At 43.3% G+C, this 23,195-nt stretch overlaps 1 protein-coding gene across 2 annotated transcripts in view; it reads left to right on the forward strand.

Moving 5' to 3' along the window:
* The first annotated feature begins 239 nt into the window (after window positions 1-239).
* Window positions 240-23,195, forward strand: part of heatr5b (HEAT repeat containing 5B) — a 59,765-nt gene continuing 36,809 nt past the window's right edge. Inside the window, exons 1-25 of one of the 2 annotated variants that reach the window (XM_061039402.1) lie at window positions 240-393; window positions 498-709; window positions 7,879-7,987; window positions 8,078-8,227; window positions 9,306-9,477; window positions 9,563-9,720; window positions 9,802-10,096; window positions 12,438-12,593; window positions 12,684-12,934; window positions 13,609-13,720; window positions 13,857-14,009; window positions 14,391-14,490; window positions 15,706-15,815; window positions 15,913-16,076; window positions 16,694-16,869; window positions 16,949-17,054; window positions 17,153-17,343; window positions 18,802-18,961; window positions 19,056-19,245; window positions 19,827-19,996; window positions 20,084-20,228; window positions 20,311-20,490; window positions 21,127-21,378; window positions 22,545-22,726; window positions 22,814-22,882. In XM_061039402.1, coding sequence (XP_060895385.1) covers window positions 268-393; window positions 498-709; window positions 7,879-7,987; window positions 8,078-8,227; window positions 9,306-9,477; window positions 9,563-9,720; window positions 9,802-10,096; window positions 12,438-12,593; window positions 12,684-12,934; window positions 13,609-13,720; window positions 13,857-14,009; window positions 14,391-14,490; window positions 15,706-15,815; window positions 15,913-16,076; window positions 16,694-16,869; window positions 16,949-17,054; window positions 17,153-17,343; window positions 18,802-18,961; window positions 19,056-19,245; window positions 19,827-19,996; window positions 20,084-20,228; window positions 20,311-20,490; window positions 21,127-21,378; window positions 22,545-22,726; window positions 22,814-22,882 — 4,089 coding nt within the window. In that variant the 5' untranslated portion in view covers window positions 240-267. The remainder of the gene's footprint in view (window positions 394-497; window positions 710-7,878; window positions 7,988-8,077; window positions 8,228-9,305; window positions 9,478-9,562; window positions 9,721-9,801; window positions 10,097-12,437; window positions 12,594-12,683; window positions 12,935-13,608; window positions 13,721-13,856; window positions 14,010-14,390; window positions 14,491-15,705; window positions 15,816-15,912; window positions 16,077-16,693; window positions 16,870-16,948; window positions 17,055-17,152; window positions 17,344-18,801; window positions 18,962-19,055; window positions 19,246-19,826; window positions 19,997-20,083; window positions 20,229-20,310; window positions 20,491-21,126; window positions 21,379-22,544; window positions 22,727-22,813; window positions 22,883-23,195) is intronic. The other variant, XM_061039403.1, reaches the window with a different exon arrangement.

The following is a 23,195-nucleotide window of genomic DNA, read 5'->3' on the forward strand; positions in this document are numbered from 1 at the left end:
AGTCCAACAGAGTCCAGGTGTTCTGGGGTCCATCAGAGTCTACCACAGTCCATCAGAGACCATCAGAGTCCAGGTGTTCTGGGGTCCATCAGAGTCCATCAGAGTCCAGGTGTTCTGGGGTCCATCAGAGTCTACCACAGTCCATCAGAGACCATCAGAGTCCAGGTGTTCGGGGGTCCATCAGAGTCCATCAGAGTCCAGGTGTTCTGGGGTCCATCAGAGTCCATCAGAGTCCAGGTGTTCCGGGGTCTGAGGGTCTTCATCATCATGGAGCTGGCTCACAGTCTGCTGCTCAATGAAGACGCCTTGGTCCAGATCACAGAAGCCAAGAGGCCGGTCTTCATCTTCGAGTGGCTCCGCTTTCTGGATAAAGTCCTCGTGGCGGCAAATAAGGTGAATCCAGTCGAACAGCTCACCTGTCCAGCTTTACGTTTGATATCGTCCTTCATCGTGACGGAGTTCTATCATCATGTTTTGAACACTGTGTGTGTTTTCAGGTGGATGTGAAGGAGAAGCAGAAGAAGCTGGTGGAGCAGCTCACAGGACTCATCAGCAGCGCTCCTGGACCTCCAACCAGGAAGCTGCTGGCTAAAAACCTGGCTACGCTGTACAGCATCGGGGACACCTTCACGGTGTTCCAGACTCTGGACAAATGCAACGAAATCATCAAAAGCAAAGACGACACACCTGCATACCTGCCGACCAAACTGTAAGATACCCCCTACGTTTATTTATTTAAAGTCATTTGAATGGAACAAAAATAGAAAAAAATGTCCTCGAGAGTCCGTCGGTGATTCAGTCTCCGTGTTTGAACAGTTACTTCTTAAAGGAGCAGTATGTAACGGTGCTTTTCTTAAAGGAGCAGTATGTAACTGTGCTTTTCTTAAAGGAGCAGTATGTAACGGTGCTTTTCTTAAAGGAGCAGTATGTAACGGTGCTTTTCTTAAAGGAGCAGTATGTAACGGTGCTTTTCTTAAAGGAGCAGTATGTAACGGTGCTTTTCTTAAAGGAGCAGTATGTAACTGTGCTTTTCTTAAAGGAGCAGTATGTAACTGTGCTTTTCTTAAAGGAGCAGTATGTAACGGTGCGTTTCTTAAAGGAGCAGTATGTAACTGTGCTTTTCTTAAAGGAGCAGTATGTAACGGTGCTTTTCTTAAAGGAGCAGTATGTAACGGTGCGTTTCTTAAAGGAGCAGTATGTAACTGTGCTTTTCTTAAAGGAGCAGTATGTAACAGTGCTTTTCTTAAAGGAGCAGTATGTAACGGTGCTTTTCTTAAAGGAGCAGTATGTAACTGCTTTTCTTAAAGGAGCAGTATGTAACTGTGCTTTTCTTAAAGGAGCAGTATGTAACGGTGCTTTTCTTAAAGGAGCCGTATGTAACTGCTTTTCTTAAAGGAGCAGTATGTAACGGTGCGTTTCTTAAAGGAGCAGTATGTAATGTGCGTTTCTTAAAGGAGCAGTATGTAATGTGCGTTTCTTAAAGGAGCAGTATGTAACGTGCTTTTCTTAAAGGAGCAGTATGTAACTGTGCTTTTCTTAAAGGAGCAGTATGTAACTGTGCTTTTCTTAAAGGAGCAGTATGTAACTGTGCGTTTCTTAAAGGAGCAGTACGTAACGGTGCGTTTCTTAAAGGAGCAGTATGTAATGTGCGTTTCTTAAAGGAGCAGTATGTAATGTGCGTTTCTTAAAGGAGCAGTATGTAACGGTGCGTTTCTTAAAGGAGCAGTATGTAACGTGCTTTTCTTAAAGGAGCAGTATGTAACGGTGCTTTTCTTAAAGGAGCAGTATGTAACGGTGCTTTTCTTAAAGGAGCAGTATGTAACGGTGCTTTTCTTAAAGGAGCAGTATGTAACTGTGCTTTTCTTAAAGGAGCAGTATGTAATGTGCGTTTCTTAAAGGAGCAGTATGTAACGGTGCGTTTCTTAAAGGAGCAGTATGTAACGGTGCTTTTCTTAAAGGAGCAGTATGTAACGGTGCGTTTCTTAAAGGAGCAGTATGTAACGGTGCGTTTCTTAAAGGAGCAGTATGTAACTGTGCTTTTCTTAAAGGAGCAGTATGTAACGGTGCTTTTCTTAAAGGAGCAGTATGTAATGTGCTTTTCTTAAAGGAGCAGTATGTAACTGTGCGTTTCTTAAAGGAGCAGTATGTAACAGTGCTTTTCTTAAAGGAGCAGTATGTAACAGTGCTTTTCTTAAAGGAGCAGTATGTAACAGTGCTTTTCTTAAAGGAGCAGTATGTAACTGTGCTTTTCTTAAAGGAGCCGTATGTAACGGTGCTTTTCTTAAAGGAGCAGTATGTAACGTGCTTTTCTTAAAGGAGCAGTATGTAACGGTGCTTTTCTTAAAGGAGCAGTATGTAACATGCTTTTCTTAAAGGAGCAGTATGTAACAGTGCTTTTCTTAAAGGAGCATTATGTAACGGTGCTTTTCTTAAAGGAGCAGTATGTAACTGTGCGTTTCTTAAAGGAGCAGTATGTAACGGTGCGTTTCTTAAAGGAGCAGTATGTAACGGTGCGTTTCTTAAAGGAGCAGTATGTAACGTGCTTTTCTTAAAGGAGCAGTATGTAACGTGCTTTTCTTAAAGGAGCAGTATGTAACTGTGCGTTTCTTAAAGGAGCAGTATGTAACTGTGCTTTTCTTAAAGGAGCAGTACGTAACTTGCTTTTCTTAAAGGAGCAGTACGTAACGTGCTTTTCTTAAAGGAGCAGTACGTAACTGTGCTTTTCTTAAAGGAGCCGTATGTAACTGTGCTTTTCTTAAAGGAGCAGTATGTAACATGCTTTTCTTAAAGGAGCAGTATGTAACGGTGCGTTTCTTAAAGGAGCAGTATGTAACGGTGCGTTTCTTAAAGGAGCAGTATGTAACGGTGCGTTTCTTAAAGGAGCAGTATGTAACTGTGCGTTTCTTAAAGGAGCAGTATGTAACGGTGCGTTTCTTAAAGGAGCAGTATGTAACGTGCTTTTCTTAAAGGAGCAGTATGTAACGTGCTTTTCTTAAAGGAGCAGTATGTAACTGTGCGTTTCTTAAAGGAGCAGTATGTAACGGTGCGTTTCTTAAAGGAGCAGTATGTAACGTGCTTTTCTTAAAGGAGCAGTATGTAACGTGCTTTTCTTAAAGGAGCAGTATGTAACTGTGCGTTTCTTAAAGGAGCAGTACGTAACTGTGCTTTTCTTAAAGGAGCAGTACGTAACGTGCTTTTCTTAAAGGAGCAGTACGTAACTGTGCTTTTCTTAAAGGAGCCGTATGTAACTGTGCTTTTCTTAAAGGAGCAGTATGTAACGGTGCGTTTCTTAAAGGAGCAGTATGTAACTGTGCTTTTCTTAAAGGAGCCGTATGTAACTGTGCTTTTCTTAAAGGAGCAGTATGTAACGGTGCGTTTCTTAAAGGAGCAGTATGTAACGTGCTTTTCTTAAAGGAACAGTATGTAACTGTGCTTTTCTTAAAGGAGCAGTATGTAACTGTGCTTTTCTTAAAGGAGCAATATGTAACGTGCTTTTCTTAAAGGAGCAGTATGTAACGTGCGTTTCTTAAAGGAGCAGTATGTAACGGTGCGTTTCTTAAAGGAGCCGTATGTAACGTGCTTTTCTTAAAGGAGCAGTATGTAACGGTGCTTTTCTTAAAGGAGCAGTATGTAACTGTGCTTTTCTTAAAGGAGCAGTATGTAACTGTGCTTTTCTTAAAGGAGCAGTATGTAACGGTGCGTTTCTTAAAGGAGCAGTATGTAACTGTGCTTTTCTTAAAGGAGCAGTATGTAACGGTGCTTTTCTTAAAGGAGCAGTATGTAACTGTGCTTTTCTTAAAGGAGCAGTATGTAACTGTGCGTTTCTTAAAGGAGCAGTATGTAACGGTGCTTTTCTTAAAGGAGCAGTATGTAACAGTGCTTTTCTTAAAGGAGCAGTATGTAACGTGCTTTTCTTAAAGGAGCAGTACGTAACTTGCTTTTCTTAAAGGAGCAGTACGTAACGTGCTTTTCTTAAAGGAGCAGTACGTAACTGTGCTTTTCTTAAAGGAGCCGTATGTAACTGTGCTTTTCTTAAAGGAGCAGTATGTAACATGCTTTTCTTAAAGGAGCAGTATGTAACGGTGCTTTTCTTAAAGGAGCAGTATGTAACGGTGCGTTTCTTAAAGGAGCAGTATGTAACTGTGCGTTTCTTAAAGGAGCAGTATGTAACGGTGCGTTTCTTAAAGGAGCAGTATGTAACGTGCTTTTCTTAAAGGAGCAGTATGTAACGTGCTTTTCTTAAAGGAGCAGTATGTAACTGTGCGTTTCTTAAATGAGCAGTATGTAACGGTGCGTTTCTTAAAGGAGCAGTATGTAACGTGCTTTTCTTAAAGGAGCAGTATGTAACGTGCTTTTCTTAAAGGAGCAGTATGTAACTGTGCTTTTCTTAAAGGAGCAGTATGTAACTGTGCTTTTCTTAAAGGAGCAGTATGTAATGGTGCGTTTCTTAAAGGAGCAGTATGTAACGGTGCTTTTCTTAAAGGAGCAGTATGTAACTGTGCTTTTCTTAAAGGAGCAGTATGTAACTGTGCTTTTCTTAAAGGAGCAGTATGTAACGGTGCGTTTCTTAAAGGAGCAGTATGTAACTGTGCTTTTCTTAAAGGAGCAGTATGTAACGGTGCTTTTCTTAAAGGAGCAGTATGTAACTGTGCTTTTCTTAAAGGAGCAGTATGTAACTGTGCGTTTCTTAAAGGAGCAGTATGTAACGGTGCTTTTCTTAAAGGAGCAGTATGTAACTGTGCTTTTCTTAAAGGAGCAGTATGTAACTGTGCTTTTCTTAAAGGAGCAGTATGTAACGGTGCGTTTCTTAAAGGAGCAGTATGTAACAGTGCTTTTCTTAAAGGAGCAGTATGTAACGTGCTTTTCTTAAAGGAGCAGTACGTAACTTGCTTTTCTTAAAGGAGCAGTACGTAACGTGCTTTTCTTAAAGGAGCAGTACGTAACTGTGCTTTTCTTAAAGGAGCCGTATGTAACTGTGCTTTTCTTAAAGGAGCAGTATGTAACATGCTTTTCTTAAAGGAGCAGTATGTAACGGTGCGTTTCTTAAAGGAGCAGTATGTAACGGTGCGTTTCTTAAAGGAGCAGTATGTAACGGTGCGTTTCTTAAAGGAGCAGTATGTAACTGTGCTTTTCTTAAAGGAGCAGTATGTAACTGTGCTTTTCTTAAAGGAGCAATATGTAACGTGCTTTTCTTAAAGGAGCAGTATGTAACGGTGCGTTTCTTAAAGGAGCAGTATGTAACGGTGCGTTTCTTAAAGGAGCCGTATGTAACGTGCTTTTCTTAAAGGAGCAGTATGTAACGGTGCTTTTCTTAAAGGAGCAGTATGTAACTGTGCTTTTCTTAAAGGAGCAGTATGTAACTGTGCTTTTCTTAAAGGAGCAGTATGTAACGGTGCTTTTCTTAAAGGAGCAGTATGTAACTGTGCTTTTCTTAAAGGAGCAGTATGTAACGGTGCTTTTCTTAAAGGAGCAGTATGTAACTGTGCTTTTCTTAAAGGAGCAGTATGTAACGGTGCTTTTCTTAAAGGAGCAGTATGTAACTGTGCGTTTCTTAAAGGAGCAGTATGTAACGGTGCTTTTCTTAAAGGAGCAGTATGTAACAGTGCTTTTCTTAAAGGAGCAGTATGTAACGTGCTTTTCTTAAAGGAGCAGTACGTAACTTGCTTTTCTTAAAGGAGCAGTACGTAACGTGCTTTTCTTAAAGGAGCAGTACGTAACTGTGCTTTTCTTAAAGGAGCCGTATGTAACTGTGCTTTTCTTAAAGGAGCAGTATGTAACATGCTTTTCTTAAAGGAGCAGTATGTAACGGTGCGTTTCTTAAAGGAGCAGTATGTAACGGTGCGTTTCTTAAAGGAGCAGTATGTAACTGTGCGTTTCTTAAAGGAGCAGTATGTAACGGTGCGTTTCTTAAAGGAGCAGTATGTAACGTGCTTTTCTTAAAGGAGCAGTATGTAACGTGCTTTTCTTAAAGGAGCAGTATGTAACTGTGCGTTTCTTAAAGGAGCAGTATGTAACGGTGCGTTTCTTAAAGGAGCAGTATGTAACGTGCTTTTCTTAAAGGAGCAGTATGTAACGTGCTTTTCTTAAAGGAGCAGTATGTAACTGTGCGTTTCTTAAAGGAGCAGTATGTTACTGTGCTTTTCTTAAAGGAGCAGTACGTAACGTGCTTTTCTTAAAGGAGCAGTACGTAACTGTGCTTTTCTTAAAGGAGCCGTATGTAACTGTGCTTTTCTTAAAGGAGCAGTATGTAACGGTGCGTTTCTTAAAGGAGCAGTATGTAACTGTGCTTTTCTTAAAGGAGCCGTATGTAACTGTGCTTTTCTTAAAGGAGCAGTATGTAACGGTGCGTTTCTTAAAGGAGCAGTATGTAACGTGCTTTTCTTAAAGGAACAGTATGTAACTGTGCTTTTCTTAAAGGAGCAGTATGTAACTGTGCTTTTCTTAAAGGAGCAATATGTAACGTGCTTTTCTTAAAGGAGCAGTATGTAACGGTGCGTTTCTTAAAGGAGCAGTATGTAACGGTGCGTTTCTTAAAGGAGCCGTATGTAACGTGCTTTTCTTAAAGGAGCAGTATGTAACGGTGCTTTTCTTAAAGGAGCAGTATGTAACTGTGCTTTTCTTAAAGGAGCAGTATGTAACTGTGCTTTTCTTAAAGGAGCAGTATGTAACGGTGCGTTTCTTAAAGGAGCAGTATGTAACTGTGCTTTTCTTAAAGGAGCAGTATGTAACGGTGCTTTTCTTAAAGGAGCAGTATGTAACTGTGCTTTTCTTAAAGGAGCAGTATGTAACGGTGCTTTTCTTAAAGGAGCAGTATGTAACTGTGCGTTTCTTAAAGGAGCAGTATGTAACGGTGCTTTTCTTAAAGGAGCAGTATGTAACGTGCTTTTCTTAAAGGAGCAGTATGTAACGGTGCTTTTCTTAAAGGAGCCGTATGTAACGTGCTTTTCTTAAAGGAGCAGTATGTAACATGCTTTTCTTAAAGGAGCAGTATGTAACAGTGCTTTTCTTAAAGGAGCATTATGTAACGGTGCTTTTCTTAAAGGAGCAGTATGTAACTGTGCGTTTCTTAAAGGAGCAGTATGTAACGGTGCGTTTCTTAAAGGAGCAGTATGTAACGGTGCGTTTCTTAAAGGAGCAGTATGTAACTGTGCTTTTCTTAAAGGAGCAGTATGTAACGTGCTTTTCTTAAAGGAGCAGTATGTAACGTGCTTTTCTTAAAGGAGCAGTATGTAACTGTGCTTTTCTTAAAGGAGCAGTATGTAACGTGCTTTTCTTAAAGGAGCAGTATGTAACGTGCTTTTCTTAAAGGAGCAGTATGTAACGTGCTTTTCTTAAAGGAGCAGTATGTAACGTGCTTTTCTTAAAGGAGCAGTATGTAACTGTGCTTTTCTTAAAGGAGCAGTATGTAACGTGCTTTTCTTAAAGGAGCAGTATGTAACGTGCTTTTCTTAAAGGAGCAGTATGTAACGTGCTTTTCTTAAAGGAGCAGTATGTAACGTGCTTTTCTTAAAGGAGCAGTATGTAACTGTGCTTTTCTTAAAGGAGCAGTATGTAACGTGCTTTTCTTAAAGGAGCAGTATGTAACGTGCTTTTCTTAAAGGAGCAGTATGTAACGTGCTTTTCTTAAAGGAGCAGTATGTAACGTGCTTTTCTTAAAGGAGCAGTATGTATGTGGGGAACACCAGGGGGTCAAAAAGACGCCGTGCTGCCCCTTCAGTAGTTTAATATCTGACGTATGAAACAGGTTATTGATGTTTTATTATCAGCCATCAGAATAAACCTTTCCACATGTTGTCCAGAGGAGATTTATCTGATTATTGAATTGAGGTTTTGTGATCTCTAGTTTGGTTTCGATGAACTGAGTCTCTTTTCTTGCAGCGCTGCGGTGGCTTGTGTCGGAGCGTTCTACGAGAAGATGGGCAGGATGTTGGGGAGCTCCTTTCCAGACACCATCAATAATCTTTTAAAGGCGTTAAAGAGTGCAGAGGTAGGACCCTCCACGTCCTCACAGAGGGGATGTTCTGATGTCTTCATTCACAGACAGACAGATTTATTATTGATCTAAATCTTTGTTTAGTCCCAGGGCCGAGGAGAGATCCTCCTCAGTCTGCAGAAGGTGCTGAACGGACTCGGTGGAGCCGCAGCTTCCTGTCACAGAGATATCTACAAGAACGCTCGCTCTCTGCTCACAGACAGGTCGATGGCTGTGCGCTGTGCAGTGGCGAAGGTTAGAGCAACTAAACTTTTATTTTTCTTCATTACTGTAAAATAAAGTGTTGATACCTTTTTAATTCATCTAAAAAGTTGGCTGCGTCCTGTCTACCATTATACCAGTATAATAATAATAATACATTTAATTTGTAACACACAAAAAATTCTCAAAGTGCTACAGAAAAGAAAAAGAATATAAATAAAAAACAAATTTCATCAACTAAGCAACGAACAAAACTAAAAGCACAAGCAGAAGGTTTTGTTAAAAAGGTTTTTAGAGCCCTTTTAAAAGCGTCCGCAGACTGTGGCGCCTTCAGCTGGTCGGGGAGAGCGTTCCACAGACTGGGAGCAGAGGAGCAGAAGGCCCGGTCTCTGGGGGGGGGGGGGGGGGGGGGGAGTTCTTTGAGATAGAGGGGGGCATTTCCATGGGTGCACTGGTAGGTGAGAAGTATAACATGCTGACACCCTCCATGGGTGCAGCCACCACCCTCGCCCCCCAGCACGCCACCTGACACGATTGTCAGGTCATTCATTGTGTATAATAAGCTGTGCTGGGAAACATAGCGACGCTGACGAGGCCATCATCGTGCTCCGTCATGAGGTCAACATGGAGCATTTAAAACAAACAGTAAATAAAGTTGTGGGTGCTGCAGGTTTGACTGAAAGACGCAGAGTCGGGCAGCGTGACTCGCGGGTTGTGTCAACGACATCGTTCATACAGAAATGTCATAAATATGTTTGTTGTGTGAGTTAGGAGAAACTGAAAACGAGATTCACTTTTTGTTTTACTGCCTGATGTTCACTGACATCAGGGATGTTCTTATGTTGATTTCTTTTGGTTAGACGATGAAAAACTTGAGTTGTGTTTTAAAAAAAGAATCTTTGTTATAGCTATTTCTCTGTTATAGAGAAAAAGACAGAACACGATGTTTAAGACTGAACTGTGACAGGAGCCGGCGACTTTGTAATGTTATGATTTGTAAATGTAAACCACTGCAACTGAATTCTTTGGTGTCTTATGAGCCCTTTGGTGGTTATTCCCAACCCGACATGATATTAACAGGCCTCCATCTTTGTCCCTTGTCCCTGGTCAGTGTCTGTTGGAGCTGCAGAACGAGGCGGTCTTCATGTGGACCACCGAGCTCGAGAACGTGGCCACTCTGTGCTTCAAAGCTTTGGAAGGCTCTAACTACGGCGTCCGGGTGGCGGTGGCCAAACTGCTGGGGACGGTCATGGCCACGGCGTTGATGCCCAAACAAGCAGCCGGTGTGTTTCCCTTCATGTTCAAGGTGACCGACTTCGTCGCAGACTTTGTTTGTTTACGACCTCGACGTGTTTTTTTCTCCTCCAGTGATGCGTCAGAACGTGAAGCGGGCGACTCTGGACGAGGTGCTGGAGCTCATGGCCACGGGCTTCCTGCGAGGCGGATCCGGCTTCCTGAAGAGCGGCGGGGAGATGTTGAAGGGGGGCGGCTCCGTCAGCAGGGAGGTGCGGGTGGGCGTGACACAGGTGAGGTCACAGAGGTCATCTCTCTCTTTATAACTGACGTGGTCATCGACATCGCCCTTCACCTCTCGTCTTCCTCCTCAGGCCTACGTCGTGTTTGTAACGACCCTCGGCGGTCAGTGGCTGGAGCGTAACTTTGCCACCTTCCTGTCCCACGTTCTGGACCTGGTGTCTCACCCGCGGGCGACGCAGACGCACGTTGAGGCCGTGTACTCGCGCCGCTGCGTCTCCTTCATGCTGCGCGCCACGCTCGGGGGCTTACTCGGAGAGAAAGCACAAATCGCAGCCGGCAAAGAAATCTGCCAAGCCATCAGCAAGCAGATGAGGGCTGTGGGTAAGGAGGATGGGGGGGAAATATCACGGTTCAGAGCACTGCAGAGTAAGTACTCATCCTTTATTTTCACTTCCTGCATGCTTTGTGTTGACGGAGGGGATCTTCTCACTTTCCTTTTTGCTGTGTGCAGAGATTTCCTTGTTACTGCTTTCCTTCCTGCTTTCTTCCTGTGCATGTTTCTGACCACCACAAGCAGCATCCTAAAGTCTGTAACACGATCCATCAGCAGCTCGTCGCTCCAGCTTCTCATATTGGAGTATTTCATATTTTTGCTGTTTGCCTGCAAATCCACATTTTGTTATTTGCTTTAAAACCCCTGAGGAGCAGATAACTCCTCATGACTGTTTGTACTGGCTAACAGCAGAAGACAAACTGCATGTGCCCCTAAACCTGCACACACATAGTGCTAACCCCCCCCCCCCCCCCAGCTACAGTAACACGTCTTCATATTTGCAAGTTTTTTGTTTATTTCAGTTCCTCCAAATTCCCACCTGATAATCCCCCACATCTCGTTCAAAAAGGATGATTCTTACTCTGATCTGCTTGAAACTGAAACCATCAAACATTTCTATATTTATATATTCTTACTGATGTTCCTGTTGTTGACTGTGTGCGTCTCTGGAGTTGTGGTTTTTTGGGGCTTTTCACTCTTCTTGCTGCTTCTTGCTTCACGAGCCGACGGGATCTGTGAGACATTGTCAAATATCTTCACTGAGTGAAAATAGAAAACTGTTTCCTGGCGTCTCGATGGAAGTTTGACCTCTAAAGCCTGGCTCAGACTGCAGGATCATCGCCCTCCCCCCCCCCCCCCCCTTCTCAACCATCTCGTGGTCGTTCTCGCCTCGAGGCTGCTCGAGCTGATTAAGTCAGCAGATTGTTTTGTAGTGCGAGTCCGTTGAGTGCGACCTGCTCGGAGATCATCGGGGACGCATCAATTTATATTGAACAAGTTTAATGTTTATGATTTAAAATCAGTCTGGGGGAAGTCATGTGGGACTACAATAACCACGAGGGAGGACAGTAAAAAGTGGACAGGAGACCCACGCGGGTGACCTCCAGCTCTCTGAAGAACAGACAACTCATGTTGTCCTTGTCTCCCTGACTTTTCTTCAACCAAATGTTTAAAATAAAATGTTTGTGTCCTCTCTGCACAGAGCCTGAAAATAATCACACATTTAACCTCCGGCTCTTTGTTAATGTGAGGTCACATGAGGTGCGTTCCTCCGCCCGGCACGATAACTCTGTAGTGTGAGCACGCAGAGATTACAGAGAAGAAGATCTGTTAAGATGCTCCAGATCCAAAACAATCCAACTTCATTTGTTTCGCACTTTAAAACAACCACAGTTGACCAAAGTGTTGTACAGAAGAATAAATAAAATACACAACAGCTCACATGAGAGAAAATAAAACTCCATGTGAAATACAGAATCAAGTTAAAAGACATAAAACATAAGTAACATGAATAGGCACGAAGAAAAGAAAACAAATAAATAAATAAGTCGACGTCTTAGTGTGTGTCAAAGGGAAAAGAGATGGGTCTTAAGACGAGAAAAACAGACAGAGAAGAAGAGGCCTGTTTAACGTGCTGAGGTAAATCGTTCCCTCTGAGCTTCCGCCTGGTTTGAGGCACCCTCAGGAGCAGCTGATCAGCTGACCTGAGAGAGCGGGTGGGCGTGTACAGGTGTAGAAGCTCAGAGAGGTAGGGCGGGGCAAGACCATTGAGAGATTTAAAAGCAAATAAAATAATTTGAAAATTGATCCTAAATTGTATGAGCAACCAGTGGAGTGAGATGATTTTAAAAACCTCCTGCAGCGTGAGCCGGGCTTCAGCGTTTATTCTAGAGTCTGTTTCTCATAGTTAAAGAAGGAGATTTAAATCTTCTGTATTTTCTGCCTTTTGAAGCTCTGAGGATTTAAGCTCTTCATTCTAGACCGACACAGCAGCTTCAGAGTGATTTACTTCTCTTAATAAGTTTCTGTGTTTTTGTCTTTAGTCAGATTCTTCCTGTTAAATAAACTCTAGTTTCCTGTTTCACTCTCCAGAAGCTCTGTTTGTGTTTGCAGGGTAAAGCGGTGAAAAGGTTTTGAAGCTTTAGAGGCAAAACTTTTGGCCTGATTCACAAAAGATCTGCACTGAGCACCAACACTTTGTGAACATCCTCTGAGCTTTATGTTTGTGAATCAGACCTCAAACAGAGAGAGAACGTGGTGAATGATCTTTGGAGATTTTAGCGGCTGTGATTTATTCTTTGTGAATCACGTCTGAGGACTCGTAATCAGTCATTGTTGCTCCTTTAATGATTTAGTTTTTAGGATATTTATCCCGATGTTTAGGACATTTGATTGTTGTGGCTGACACTTGTCGATTCTTCCCGTCTGTTTCAGAGGCCGTTGTGAACGACATCAGCGGGGAGAACAAGGCGGGAGCAGCTGATGTGTCTGCCAGTCAGCACGTGATGGTGTGTGCGCTGAAGGAGCTGGGCAGCCTGGTGCAGAGTCTGAGTGCTACAGCGTCACCGCTCATCACCGAGCCGTCTATAGGTGAGACACCGACCGAGCCGGGGGGGATTCTGTTACCAAACATCATCTGATAAAAAGAAATCTAAAAGTATGACATGTCTTCTTCTTTAGGACTCCTGGAGACCGTGACCTCCGTACTGTTGCACCCCAGCATGGCGGCCCGTTTGGCGGCTGCGTGGTGCCTGCGCTGCGTTGCTGTGGCGCTGCCCTATCAGCTGACCCCGCTGCTGGATCGCTGCGCGGAGAGGATCAACAACCTGAAGAGTTCACCCGAGGCTGTGAGCGGATACAGCTTCGCCATGGCCGCTCTGCTGGGAGGAGTGCACCAGTGTCAGCTGGGAATCCCTCACTCCAAGGGCAAGGTGCGTCTCCTCAGAGTGTGACATCACGGCGTCCTGTAAGAGGTTTCCAGGTCATGTTAGTGAAGGAACAACAATCAGCTCTCAGGTCATAGATTAAGAGAGATAAAAAACAGTCTAAAAACTATAACCCGCCTGACCGATGGACTTACTCGTGTCCACATTTGATTTTTTCCTTTATGCAGAGATGAACGTGCAGCGTGCTCGGGGATGCTTAGAGTAAAATCTCTGCACATGGGTTCTGTTTCTATAAAGACAAAACTAGCATACTTCTGATATCCTCTCACCCTTTAGCTTTGTCAGGATTATCTTAAGAATGGCGTCCGTCACTTCTTCAGTCTGAAGGCTTTACAGCACAGAGGATGTGGGTTACCGTCACGATCAGATGGAGGTAAAAAAACAAAACAAGTCATCACCCGGTCCAAGAGCTAGAGTTAGAGTCAGCTGTTTCCCCCTGATCTGAAATGCTACAACAAATAATTGACATCAAGTTTATGATTGGTTTCCTGAGAAAGTCTGCGATGACCACGAGAAGAAGTTGTGATTGTTTCTTAAAAATAAAACTTTAGTCAACCACATGATGTCACACACTCTCCTCATCAGCAAGGACTGAAAGAGGTGCTATCTTTTTAAAAGTTCTTTATAGGTTTAATTTTCTGTGTTATTTTTTCTTGTAGCTGGTGGTGAGTATAGCTGAAGACCTCCTGCGGACGGCAGCTCAGAACAGTCGACTGTCTCTGCAGCGCACGCAGGCTGGCTGGCTGCTGCTCGGCGCCCTCATGACTCTAGGTGAGTCTTTAAAGCTACGACTGCTCCTGAATCCTCCTGACCTGTTCACACATGAACCTCACAGCAGGAGACTCTCCCTGCAAAGTGTGAAAGCAGCCATCAGACTCTTTCCTCACTTCCTCCCTCTCGTCTCCAGGCCCCTCCCTCGTGCGCTATCACCTCCCCAAGATGCTGCTGCTGTGGAGAAACGTGTTTCCTCGCTCGCAGAAGGAGCTGGAGGCGGAGAAAGCCAGAGGAGACGCGTTCACCTGGCAGGTCACGCTGGAGGGTCGAGCTGGAGCTCTGTGTGGTAAACTCACTTTCCTTTTTCCTCCCGTCTGCAGACAACGTCCTCAATGTGACGCACACGTACACCCAGCCCACTTAGGGCTCAAGTATTATTCTCCTTCATACAACAAACTTTGCACATGTCTGTGATAACATCTTGCACAATCCTGAAGTAAAGTGATGCAGCTCTTTCTTTACACTTAACAAAATTAGATATTCAAAACACAACTTCCAATTTTCTTCTCTTAGTTTATTCAGCAGCAGGAGTGATGCTCTTTACTTTAATCTCTACGTAGAATACATTTTGTATTTCTAAACAAACCTTTGTTGAATATCTTTAAATTCTCTGTAACCTGAGCTCAGAGAACTCTGAGGACTAACTTCCTGTTTCTTGGTCATGCAGCCATGCGGAGCTTCGTGGCCCACTGTCCCGAGCTGCTGACAGAAGACGTGATCCGCAGACTGATGACGCCCATCGAATGTGCCATGACCATGATGTCTCAGTGAGTGAATACATTCATCTGCAGGATCGTTGTTAAGTATGAGTAGTATCATTCACTAGTGTTTCAGTCGGCTGCACGCTGGAGGACAGACGCAAATCATCGTCATGTAATCCCAGAACTCATCAGCAATCATTTAAAATCATTCAAGAATTTAATTTTAGTTTTATAAGACACACTTTTAAAATCTATTTTTTCATCTAAAAACTGACTGCGTCCTGTTTACCATTATAAACCCTGACAAACGTGCCATCAGCACCAAGGGTGCAGCCACCACAATCACTCACTGCACGCCACCTGAAATGTTTCAAAATTCACCTCCGTTCATTGTTGCTCTCAAGCCGTGGGGATAATTAGCGACGCAGAGCAGGCTGACAGCGCCACTTTTTGAAATCTTCTCTCTGTCATGAGGTCATACTGGTGGTGTACTGATCAGTAAATTAACCTTGTGGCGCTCTCTATTGATTAAAAAAGTCCCTTAATTAAAGTCAACAAGTGACCAGCGGAGGGGGGTTGCGCATCCTGCATCGGTCGGTACTTCAGAACTTTCACTGCAGGCTGAGAGCTCGACTGCTGTAGGAGTCACAAACGCCACAAAAGCCAAAACAGACAGTAGCTGCACAAACATCATCACAGGACGACAGTTTGAGTGTTCCCCCCCAAAACAGACAGCGTCTTATATTCCAGATGTTACGGTTTATAATGTCTATTTCCAGATATCTGCACACACAGCTGATAATCCTCTGCTCACAGACTCCATATCCGCTCTCAGGTCGAGTCTTCAGATTGTAAACGGAGGTAATGCACGGAACAGGAAGTCATTTCTAGAAGTCTTTTATCTCAAATCGCTGGTTCAGTCAGAAGCCCTGAAAAGTTTTGAGACTTAACTGTAAGAACCACACGGGTGGATTCATTTCTCGTATTATTTATTGAAAACCCAGCAGTCGTCAGTAATACCTGTTGTGCCAGTACAGACAGGCAGGGGGAGTAAGGAGATGTCCTCCCAGAGGATATCTCGTGGTCAAACGTTAGCCAACGTGTCCCCAGACTGCAGGGAGCATGATGCTTTGAGATGCGGAGAGATCATTTTCCTTTTTGAAACATTTTAGGATTTTCATTTGGGCTTCACAACGCATCGTCATGGCAACATGAGCTTTTGCATTAGCCTGTGTGTGTTAGTGTGAAAGTGATTATCTTTTTGTTTGTCCTCTCTCACAGCGTCCCCGCCATCATTAAAGTCCACGGTGCTCACCTGAAGGCGAGCGCAGCGATGGTGAGGCTCCGGCTCTACGACATCCTCGCTCTTTTGCCTCCCAAGACCTACGAAGGTTAACGCCGTCTCTTCTGTTCGATTTCAGTTTTAAAAAAGAAGTTTCAAAAAAATATAGACGGTTTTAAAAAATCTTTTAAATCTTCCTCTTGCAGGCAGCTTCAACGCCCTCCTGAGGGAGCTGGTGGCAGAGTTCACATTGACCGACAACTCGGCCAACACGACCACGTCCCTGCTGCGCTCGCTCTGTCACTATGACGACAGCGTGCTGATGGGGTCGTGGCTGCAGGAGACGGACCACAAGTCCATCGAGGACCAGGTGAGAACTTCATCAACTATCTGACCAATCAACTGAAGAGAGGCAGAAAATGTTGAGAGGAGAGAGAGAGGGGGACAACGTGGCGCCCCAAACATCCACTTTTAAAATGAAATTCTCCAAATGAAATGTTTTTCTTGAAAGAATCCTGGAGGGTGAAAAAGTTATTCTCCTCAGAAAGACGCACGCTGGACTTGAATATTTACTGATCACACTACTGTCCTTCTTTAAGATATTTTTACAGATAGTTATCTTGCACAGTTTCTCTTCTTTAATAGATCCTAACCCTGACTCACTAAGAATGGATCGCAGCCGCTAATATCTCCAAAGATTGTTCACCTTGTTCTCCCTCTATCTGTTCCGTCTCAAACTCTGATTTCAAAGCATTTAGCTCTGATGATATTCAGAAAGAAAGAGCAAACTGTTTGGAGCTGCACTCTCATCAACGGCTCCAAACCTGTGCTGAAGTTTTGATATTCACTTATTAACATATTAATGCAAACTGGACAGGGGATGCTTTTTCTCTTATTCTACTTTGTTTTTTTATTCTCTCCATGGAACCAATAAAATAGAATATGTGACTAAATGATTTGATGTTCTTTCTGTGTGAATGTGAACAGCTGCAGCCAAACAGTGCGTCCGGCAGCGGCGCTCTGGAACACGACCCCTCCTCCATCTACCTGCGCGTCCCCGTTGGCGAGGCCATCCCCGGTCCTCTCCCTCTGGGCGTGTCGGTCATCGACGCCTCAGTGGCTCTGTTCGGTGTGGTTTTCCCCCACGTCTCCTTCAAACACAGGTGAGCGCTCCAGGTCCTTCCTGTTGAAGTCATCTCGTGGTGATTTTTCTACAAGCTTTGTTTTCACTTTGTGTTTCAGGCTGCAGATGTTGGATCATTTCGCTGAGTGTATAAAACAGGCCAAAGGAGTTCGACAGCAGGCCGTCCAACTCAACATCTTCACGGCCGTGCTGAGCGCCCTCAAGGTGAGAAAATAAACTTTCTGTCTGAGTGAACACCTCGACTCTGTCTTATCTTAACCAGGAATGTCACATGTCTTTATCCACTGTCTTCATGGCTGCAGGGTTTGGCAGAGAACAAGAGCACTCTGGGTCCTGAGGAGGTGCGTAAGTCGGCTCTGGCTCTGGTGATGGGAGCGCTGGACAATCCAAACCCCATCCTGCGCTGTGCAGCCGGGGAGGCTCTGGGCAGGATGGCTCAGGTGGTGGGAGAGGCGACCTTCATCGCCAGGATGGCACAGACCAGCTTCGACAAGTAAGAAATATCAGCTCAAGACTTTGTTGTGTTTTCCTCAGTCTTATCGTTATCGTCTTTTTCAGATAAACCTGATCTGAGCACCAACATCCAGACTTCTCACCACGTAGCATCGTCATAGTGAAGCTTTAACCCTTTGACTTCCACACAATCCATTTGTCCATTTGTCCATTATATATACACATATATATGTATATGTATACATATATATATATGTATACATATATATATGTATACATATATATATGTATACATATACATACATATATATATATATGTATACATATATATATGTATACATATATATGTATACATATACATATATATGTATACATATACATACATATATATGTATATGTATATATATGTATACATATATATATGTATACATATATATATGTATACATATACATATACATATATATGTATATGTATACATATACATATATATGTATACATATACATATATATATATATGTATACATATACATATATATGTATATGTATACATATATACATATATATGTATATGTATACATATACATATATATGTATATGTATACATATATACATATATATGTATATGTATACATATATATATGTATATGTATACATATACATATATATGTATATGTATACATATACATATACATACATATATATGTATATGTATACATATATACATATATATGTATATGTATGTATATATATGTATACATATACATACATATATATGTATACATATATATACATATATATATATGTATATGTATACATATATATATGTATATGTATACATATATATATGTATACATATATACATATATATGTATACATATATATACATATATACATATATTTATGTATATGTATACATATACATATATATATGTATACATATATGTATATATATATATACATATACATATATATGTATATATATATGTATATGTATATATATGTATATGTATATATATGTATATGTATCATTTATTTAATAAACTGAATGAGTAGAAATGGTTAGAAAAGGTGAACAAAATAAGAAATGAGTGACTTGAGCCAGGCTGCGTAGACCGGCAACTCAACCGAGAGGTCACCCATGTTTTGTGAGGAATCGTAGATATATATTTTATTGTCAAATTGATTTCCTTCAACTAAAATATGATTGTTAGAGGGTTTATAAATTATTATTTGTTTGCTCTTGTTCTGTGAGATTTCTGAGGAGCTGTGCAGCGCAGTCACTCCCAGTATTTTCCACAGTTTTAAGAAGATGATAATTATGTACAGCAGCGCCACCTATTGGACGTAATCTGTGTTACATACACTATTCACGTGGTTACAATGCAAGTCAAAGGGTTAAAGATGTTTTTAGGAAGATGGATGTGACCGTCCTCATAATCTGTACATTTCACTGCTCCATCATCGTGATCTGTATCCCTCCTCCTCCTTAATTTTCAGACTGAAGTCGGCCCGTGATGTCGTATCGAGGACGGGCCACTCGCTCGCTCTCGGCTGTCTGCATCGATACGTCGGAGGAATCGGATCAGGCCAGCACCTGAAGACCAGCGTGAGCATCCTGTTGGCTCTGGCCCAGGATGGATCCTCTCATGAAGTCCAGGTAGAGTGACTGACAGCTGGGAATAGTTCAGCTGAAGTCCGATCTTCTGCTCCACTCATTTAAAATTCTCTCCGTCCTTCTTCTTCTTCCCCAGACGTGGGCTCTGCACTCTCTGGCTCTGATCGTGGATTCTAGCGGGCCGATGTACAGAGGCTACGTGGAGCCGACGCTGTCTCTGGTCCTCACCCTGCTCCTCACTGTGCCCCCCTCCCACACCGAGGTGCACCAGTGTTTGGGCCGCTGCCTGGGAGCGCTCATCACCACCGTGGGACCAGAACTTCAGGGTACCTGTCAGAGAAACTCAGAGACCTCTTTATCTGAATCTGAGATGATCAGACTCTTTTTCAGGGCACAGCTGCACATTTGTCCAACCTGCAAATCTGCAAAAAGTTTACTTTAAGTAAGGGTTAACAACGTGTCTCTACCTTGATTTAGAAGTCCCGCCCTTTCCTCTATCATAGCCCACATTTAACTAACTGCTAAAAGGTCAAAGGTCACTCCGGTGGGAACAGCTTCTTGAGTTTTTTTTTAAGCAGACTCTGATTGATATGGAAAGTTCAATCACTACTGTGTTCGTGTTTGTAACTGCTCCTCTCCAGAAACGCAGGAGCCTCATTGGTCAACAGAACTGTCAATCATGACGTCAGACTCCTTTTTATATAATCAAATAACTAATTTAAACATGAACACTGGGGCGTTAATCAGCCTGATGGGAAACATCTATGATGACAGAAACATTAATCTTTATAGTGTCACCCATCTGTTAACATGGAGGAGGCGGAGCTTATCACCTTTATATATCTTATTCATAATAAAGTGGTTTCTTTTGGTCTGTCTTCCTTATTGATGCCGTTTGGTTTGCCAGGAAATGGAGCCACTATCTCCACCATCCGCTCGTCCTGCCTGGTCGGCTGTGCGATCATGCAGGACCACTCGGACTCCCTCGTGCAGGCGGCCGCCATCTCGTGTTTGCAGCAGCTGCACATGTTCGCTCCTCGCCACGTCAACCTCTCCAGCCTGGTGCCATGTCTCTGTGTAAGAAACTCTTCAACAACGAGTAAGGAGTGACACTTTCTCTTTGTGTTTATTCCTAATCCCTTATGTGTAATGAAATCCCTGCAGGTGCACCTGTGCAGCTCTCACCTGCTGCTGCGTCGTGCCGCCGTGGCGTGCCTGAGACAGCTCGCTCAGAGAGAGGCTGCAGAGGTGTGCGAGTACGCCATGAGCCTGGCCAAGAGGGCGGGAGACAGCAAAGACACGACGATCAGTGAGTACAAAGCATGATGGCCCTGACGACGTCACTCTGTGTGCTCGGCGTGCCTCAGTGTGTCTGACTCCGCCCCCTTTAGAGCTCAACATCACAGAGACCGGTCTGGAGGGAGTCCTGTTCGGCATGCTGGACCGGGAGACCGACAGGAAGCTGTGCTCTGATATCCACGACACGCTGGGCCACATGCTGTCTTCTCTCGCTGTGGAGAAGCTTTCTCATTGGCTGAAACTCTGCAAGGACGTCCTGGCAGCAACTACAGGTAAATCTACAAAACATGAGTTGGCTTAAGAGTTGACATTGTACTGTGGTCATCTTTTGTAAACAGGAACAACAGATGGAAATTAGCTAGCTAGCTAAATCTGGTACAAAGCATCTCTTCTCTTCTGAGACGAATGTTTTTTTTGTACACTGTCCCTGATTCAAATAAACCATTAAACTTAAACCCCATTCCTGCCTTCTCCCGCCCATCCCAGTTAACCCCATACCCACCCACCGAGTCAGGAGTCCTACTCCCACTCCGAAGGTAGCCTGTTTCCACAGGAGTCTCATTCACACTCATGCATACTAGGACAAGGAGCAAGAAGAGAGAGGAAACAATAAATTAATAAAGTAAATGAAGAAAAAAATAAATTTAGAAAATAAAATATATAAATAAACAAAACAGACGCAAAACAAAACGAAGCAATACTTCAAGATAGTTCCTTAAATAATTCCATTAGACATTCAATTTGCAGAGTAAGACAACATAGATTAGGTTTTTATTTTTTATTTGGGGAGAGAGAGAGAGTTCATCTCTTATTCATTATTTTCCTCATTGATAGCTAGGACACAAACATGCAGAGCGGGGGCGGGACTTGATGTTGAGTGTCATGACTGCGTCCTTCTTTTCTCTCAGACGTCGGGGGAGCCGTCGTGTTTGAGGTAGAGAGAGACGAGGAGGACTCTGAGAAAAAAGACGAGATGGACGATGACACCATGTTCACGGGTCTGGGCGACGACGACAAGTCCAAACCCTCTGTGGCGCCGCGCTGGGTCACGCGTGTATTCGCCGCGGACTGCTTGTGTCGCATCATCCTGCTGTGTGAGAACGACAAAGCACACTTTGACCTGGCAGCTGCACGCTCTGCAAAGGCCAAGAACCCCAAAGGTACTCCTCCTCCTCGTGCACGCTCACACATCATCCAGCTTCACACAGTTTATTATTCACGACCTGCAGCAGAGTGTCAGCTGCTGGAAACTGCTCATTCATGTGCTGTTACATAATGAAGCTCGATGAGTCAGCAGACGTGGGAGTCTTTTCCTCTCTCACTGATATTTATATAAACTTCTCCAAAATGAAGAGGCACTCTGCAGGCTAGACGGTAATAATAGCACCCTGACGTGTTCCTGCAGCTCGGGAAGCAGCTACGCTAAATTCTGTGATTAATGTTAGTGGATGTTCTGTGACCAGGCAACTGGCCCAATTTCACATATGGATACATTTGAAATGTGAAAACAAAATCTGCCATGAAGGATTTCAACATTTCTCAGACAATGTATTGTAAAAAGTGAAGGTGCACAATTTAAACAAAGGAAGTGCATGTTGTGTAAAATAACTCAAATCAAGTTGAATCAAGTTGTTGTCCTGAGTGAAAAAAGTAACAAACAAACAAAAAAGGGTCCCTTCATGAAAGGACAATGAAAAGTGCTGCAATTGAATTATTTTCATATCATTGAAATTTAGCAGGGGCAGAGAGAGATTTCTCCTGAGATAACATGTGTCCTTAAAAAAAGAAGTGGAAGTATGGTACAAAGCAGCAGAGTCCTCCATATGACTCTATGATGAGAATATGTGTGTTTGTATCAATGCTACGTGTAGTTGAAGAGAATCTCAATGTGAACTAAAGAGAGGAGAAGAACAAACTGGAGAACAGGAAACATGCAGCAGCAGGTTGATTAGAGCACGGAGATGGTAGAGGTGGCGTGCAGACAGTCTATGGTCGTGCAGCGATCACAGGGAATAAAGGTCACCGCCCCCTCCCACTGGCCCCTCCCACTGGCTCCAGGTGAATTCTCCTGATTATATCCTGCTGTGTTCTCACATCAGATCACTCTGACTTTCTGCAGAATAAATACGAGGAGGCTGGAAGAGAAACTCTGGATCAGCGTTCACTGAAAGTTTAAAAACGTTTCTTTTGTATCTGTATTAAATCTCCAGCTCCAGCATAAAAGCGGACAGAAACCTTGAAGAAGGCGCTGGTTTAACCTTCCTGCAGCCGTTAAAATCTTCTTTGTACTGTGTCTGTTGCTCACACACTTCCTGTTTCCCTCCAGGCGATCTGCTGGTTCTGCATTTGTCCGACCTCATCCGCATGGCTTTCATGGCGGCCACAGACCACAGTAACCAGCTGAGGATGGCCGGCCTGCAGGCGCTGGAGGACATCATCAAAAAGTTTGCGTCCGTACCAGAGCCTGAGTTCCCCGGTCACGTTATCCTGGAACAATACCAGGCCAATGTGAGTCAAACGCTGCAGATTTCAAAATGTACAGCAACAACAAAAACCACAGGAAGTGACATCGTTCATGTTTGTGTTTGTGTTCAGGTGGGAGCTGCACTCAGACCGGCTTTTTCTCCTGATACACCGTCTGACATCACAGCCAAGGCCTGCCAGGTAAGACTTCCTGTTCTAGGTTAGCGCTGACCTTTTGCACTTTGCCGCTTTGACATTCCTCTCTCTCTCATCCCGCAGTCCCACTCTGTCCACTCCCCTCTCTACTTAACCCTCAGGCATCAGTTTCATTTACTACCCTCTGAAGTCACTAAGGACAAAAATGTCCACTTACAAAAAACTGATATAAAAATAGAACAGATTGATATCTTCTTCTACTTTTTTCTGCATAAATCTCTTAAACAACTTCAGCCCTGCTCAAAACTATCAAACATTCAATCATTATCAGGAATTTAATCCTTTAAATGCCAGTTTG

The sequence above is a fragment of the Labrus mixtus genome, chromosome 6 (assembly GCF_963584025.1).
Source record: "Labrus mixtus chromosome 6, fLabMix1.1, whole genome shotgun sequence".
Taxonomy (NCBI): Eukaryota; Metazoa; Chordata; class Actinopteri; order Labriformes; family Labridae; genus Labrus; species Labrus mixtus.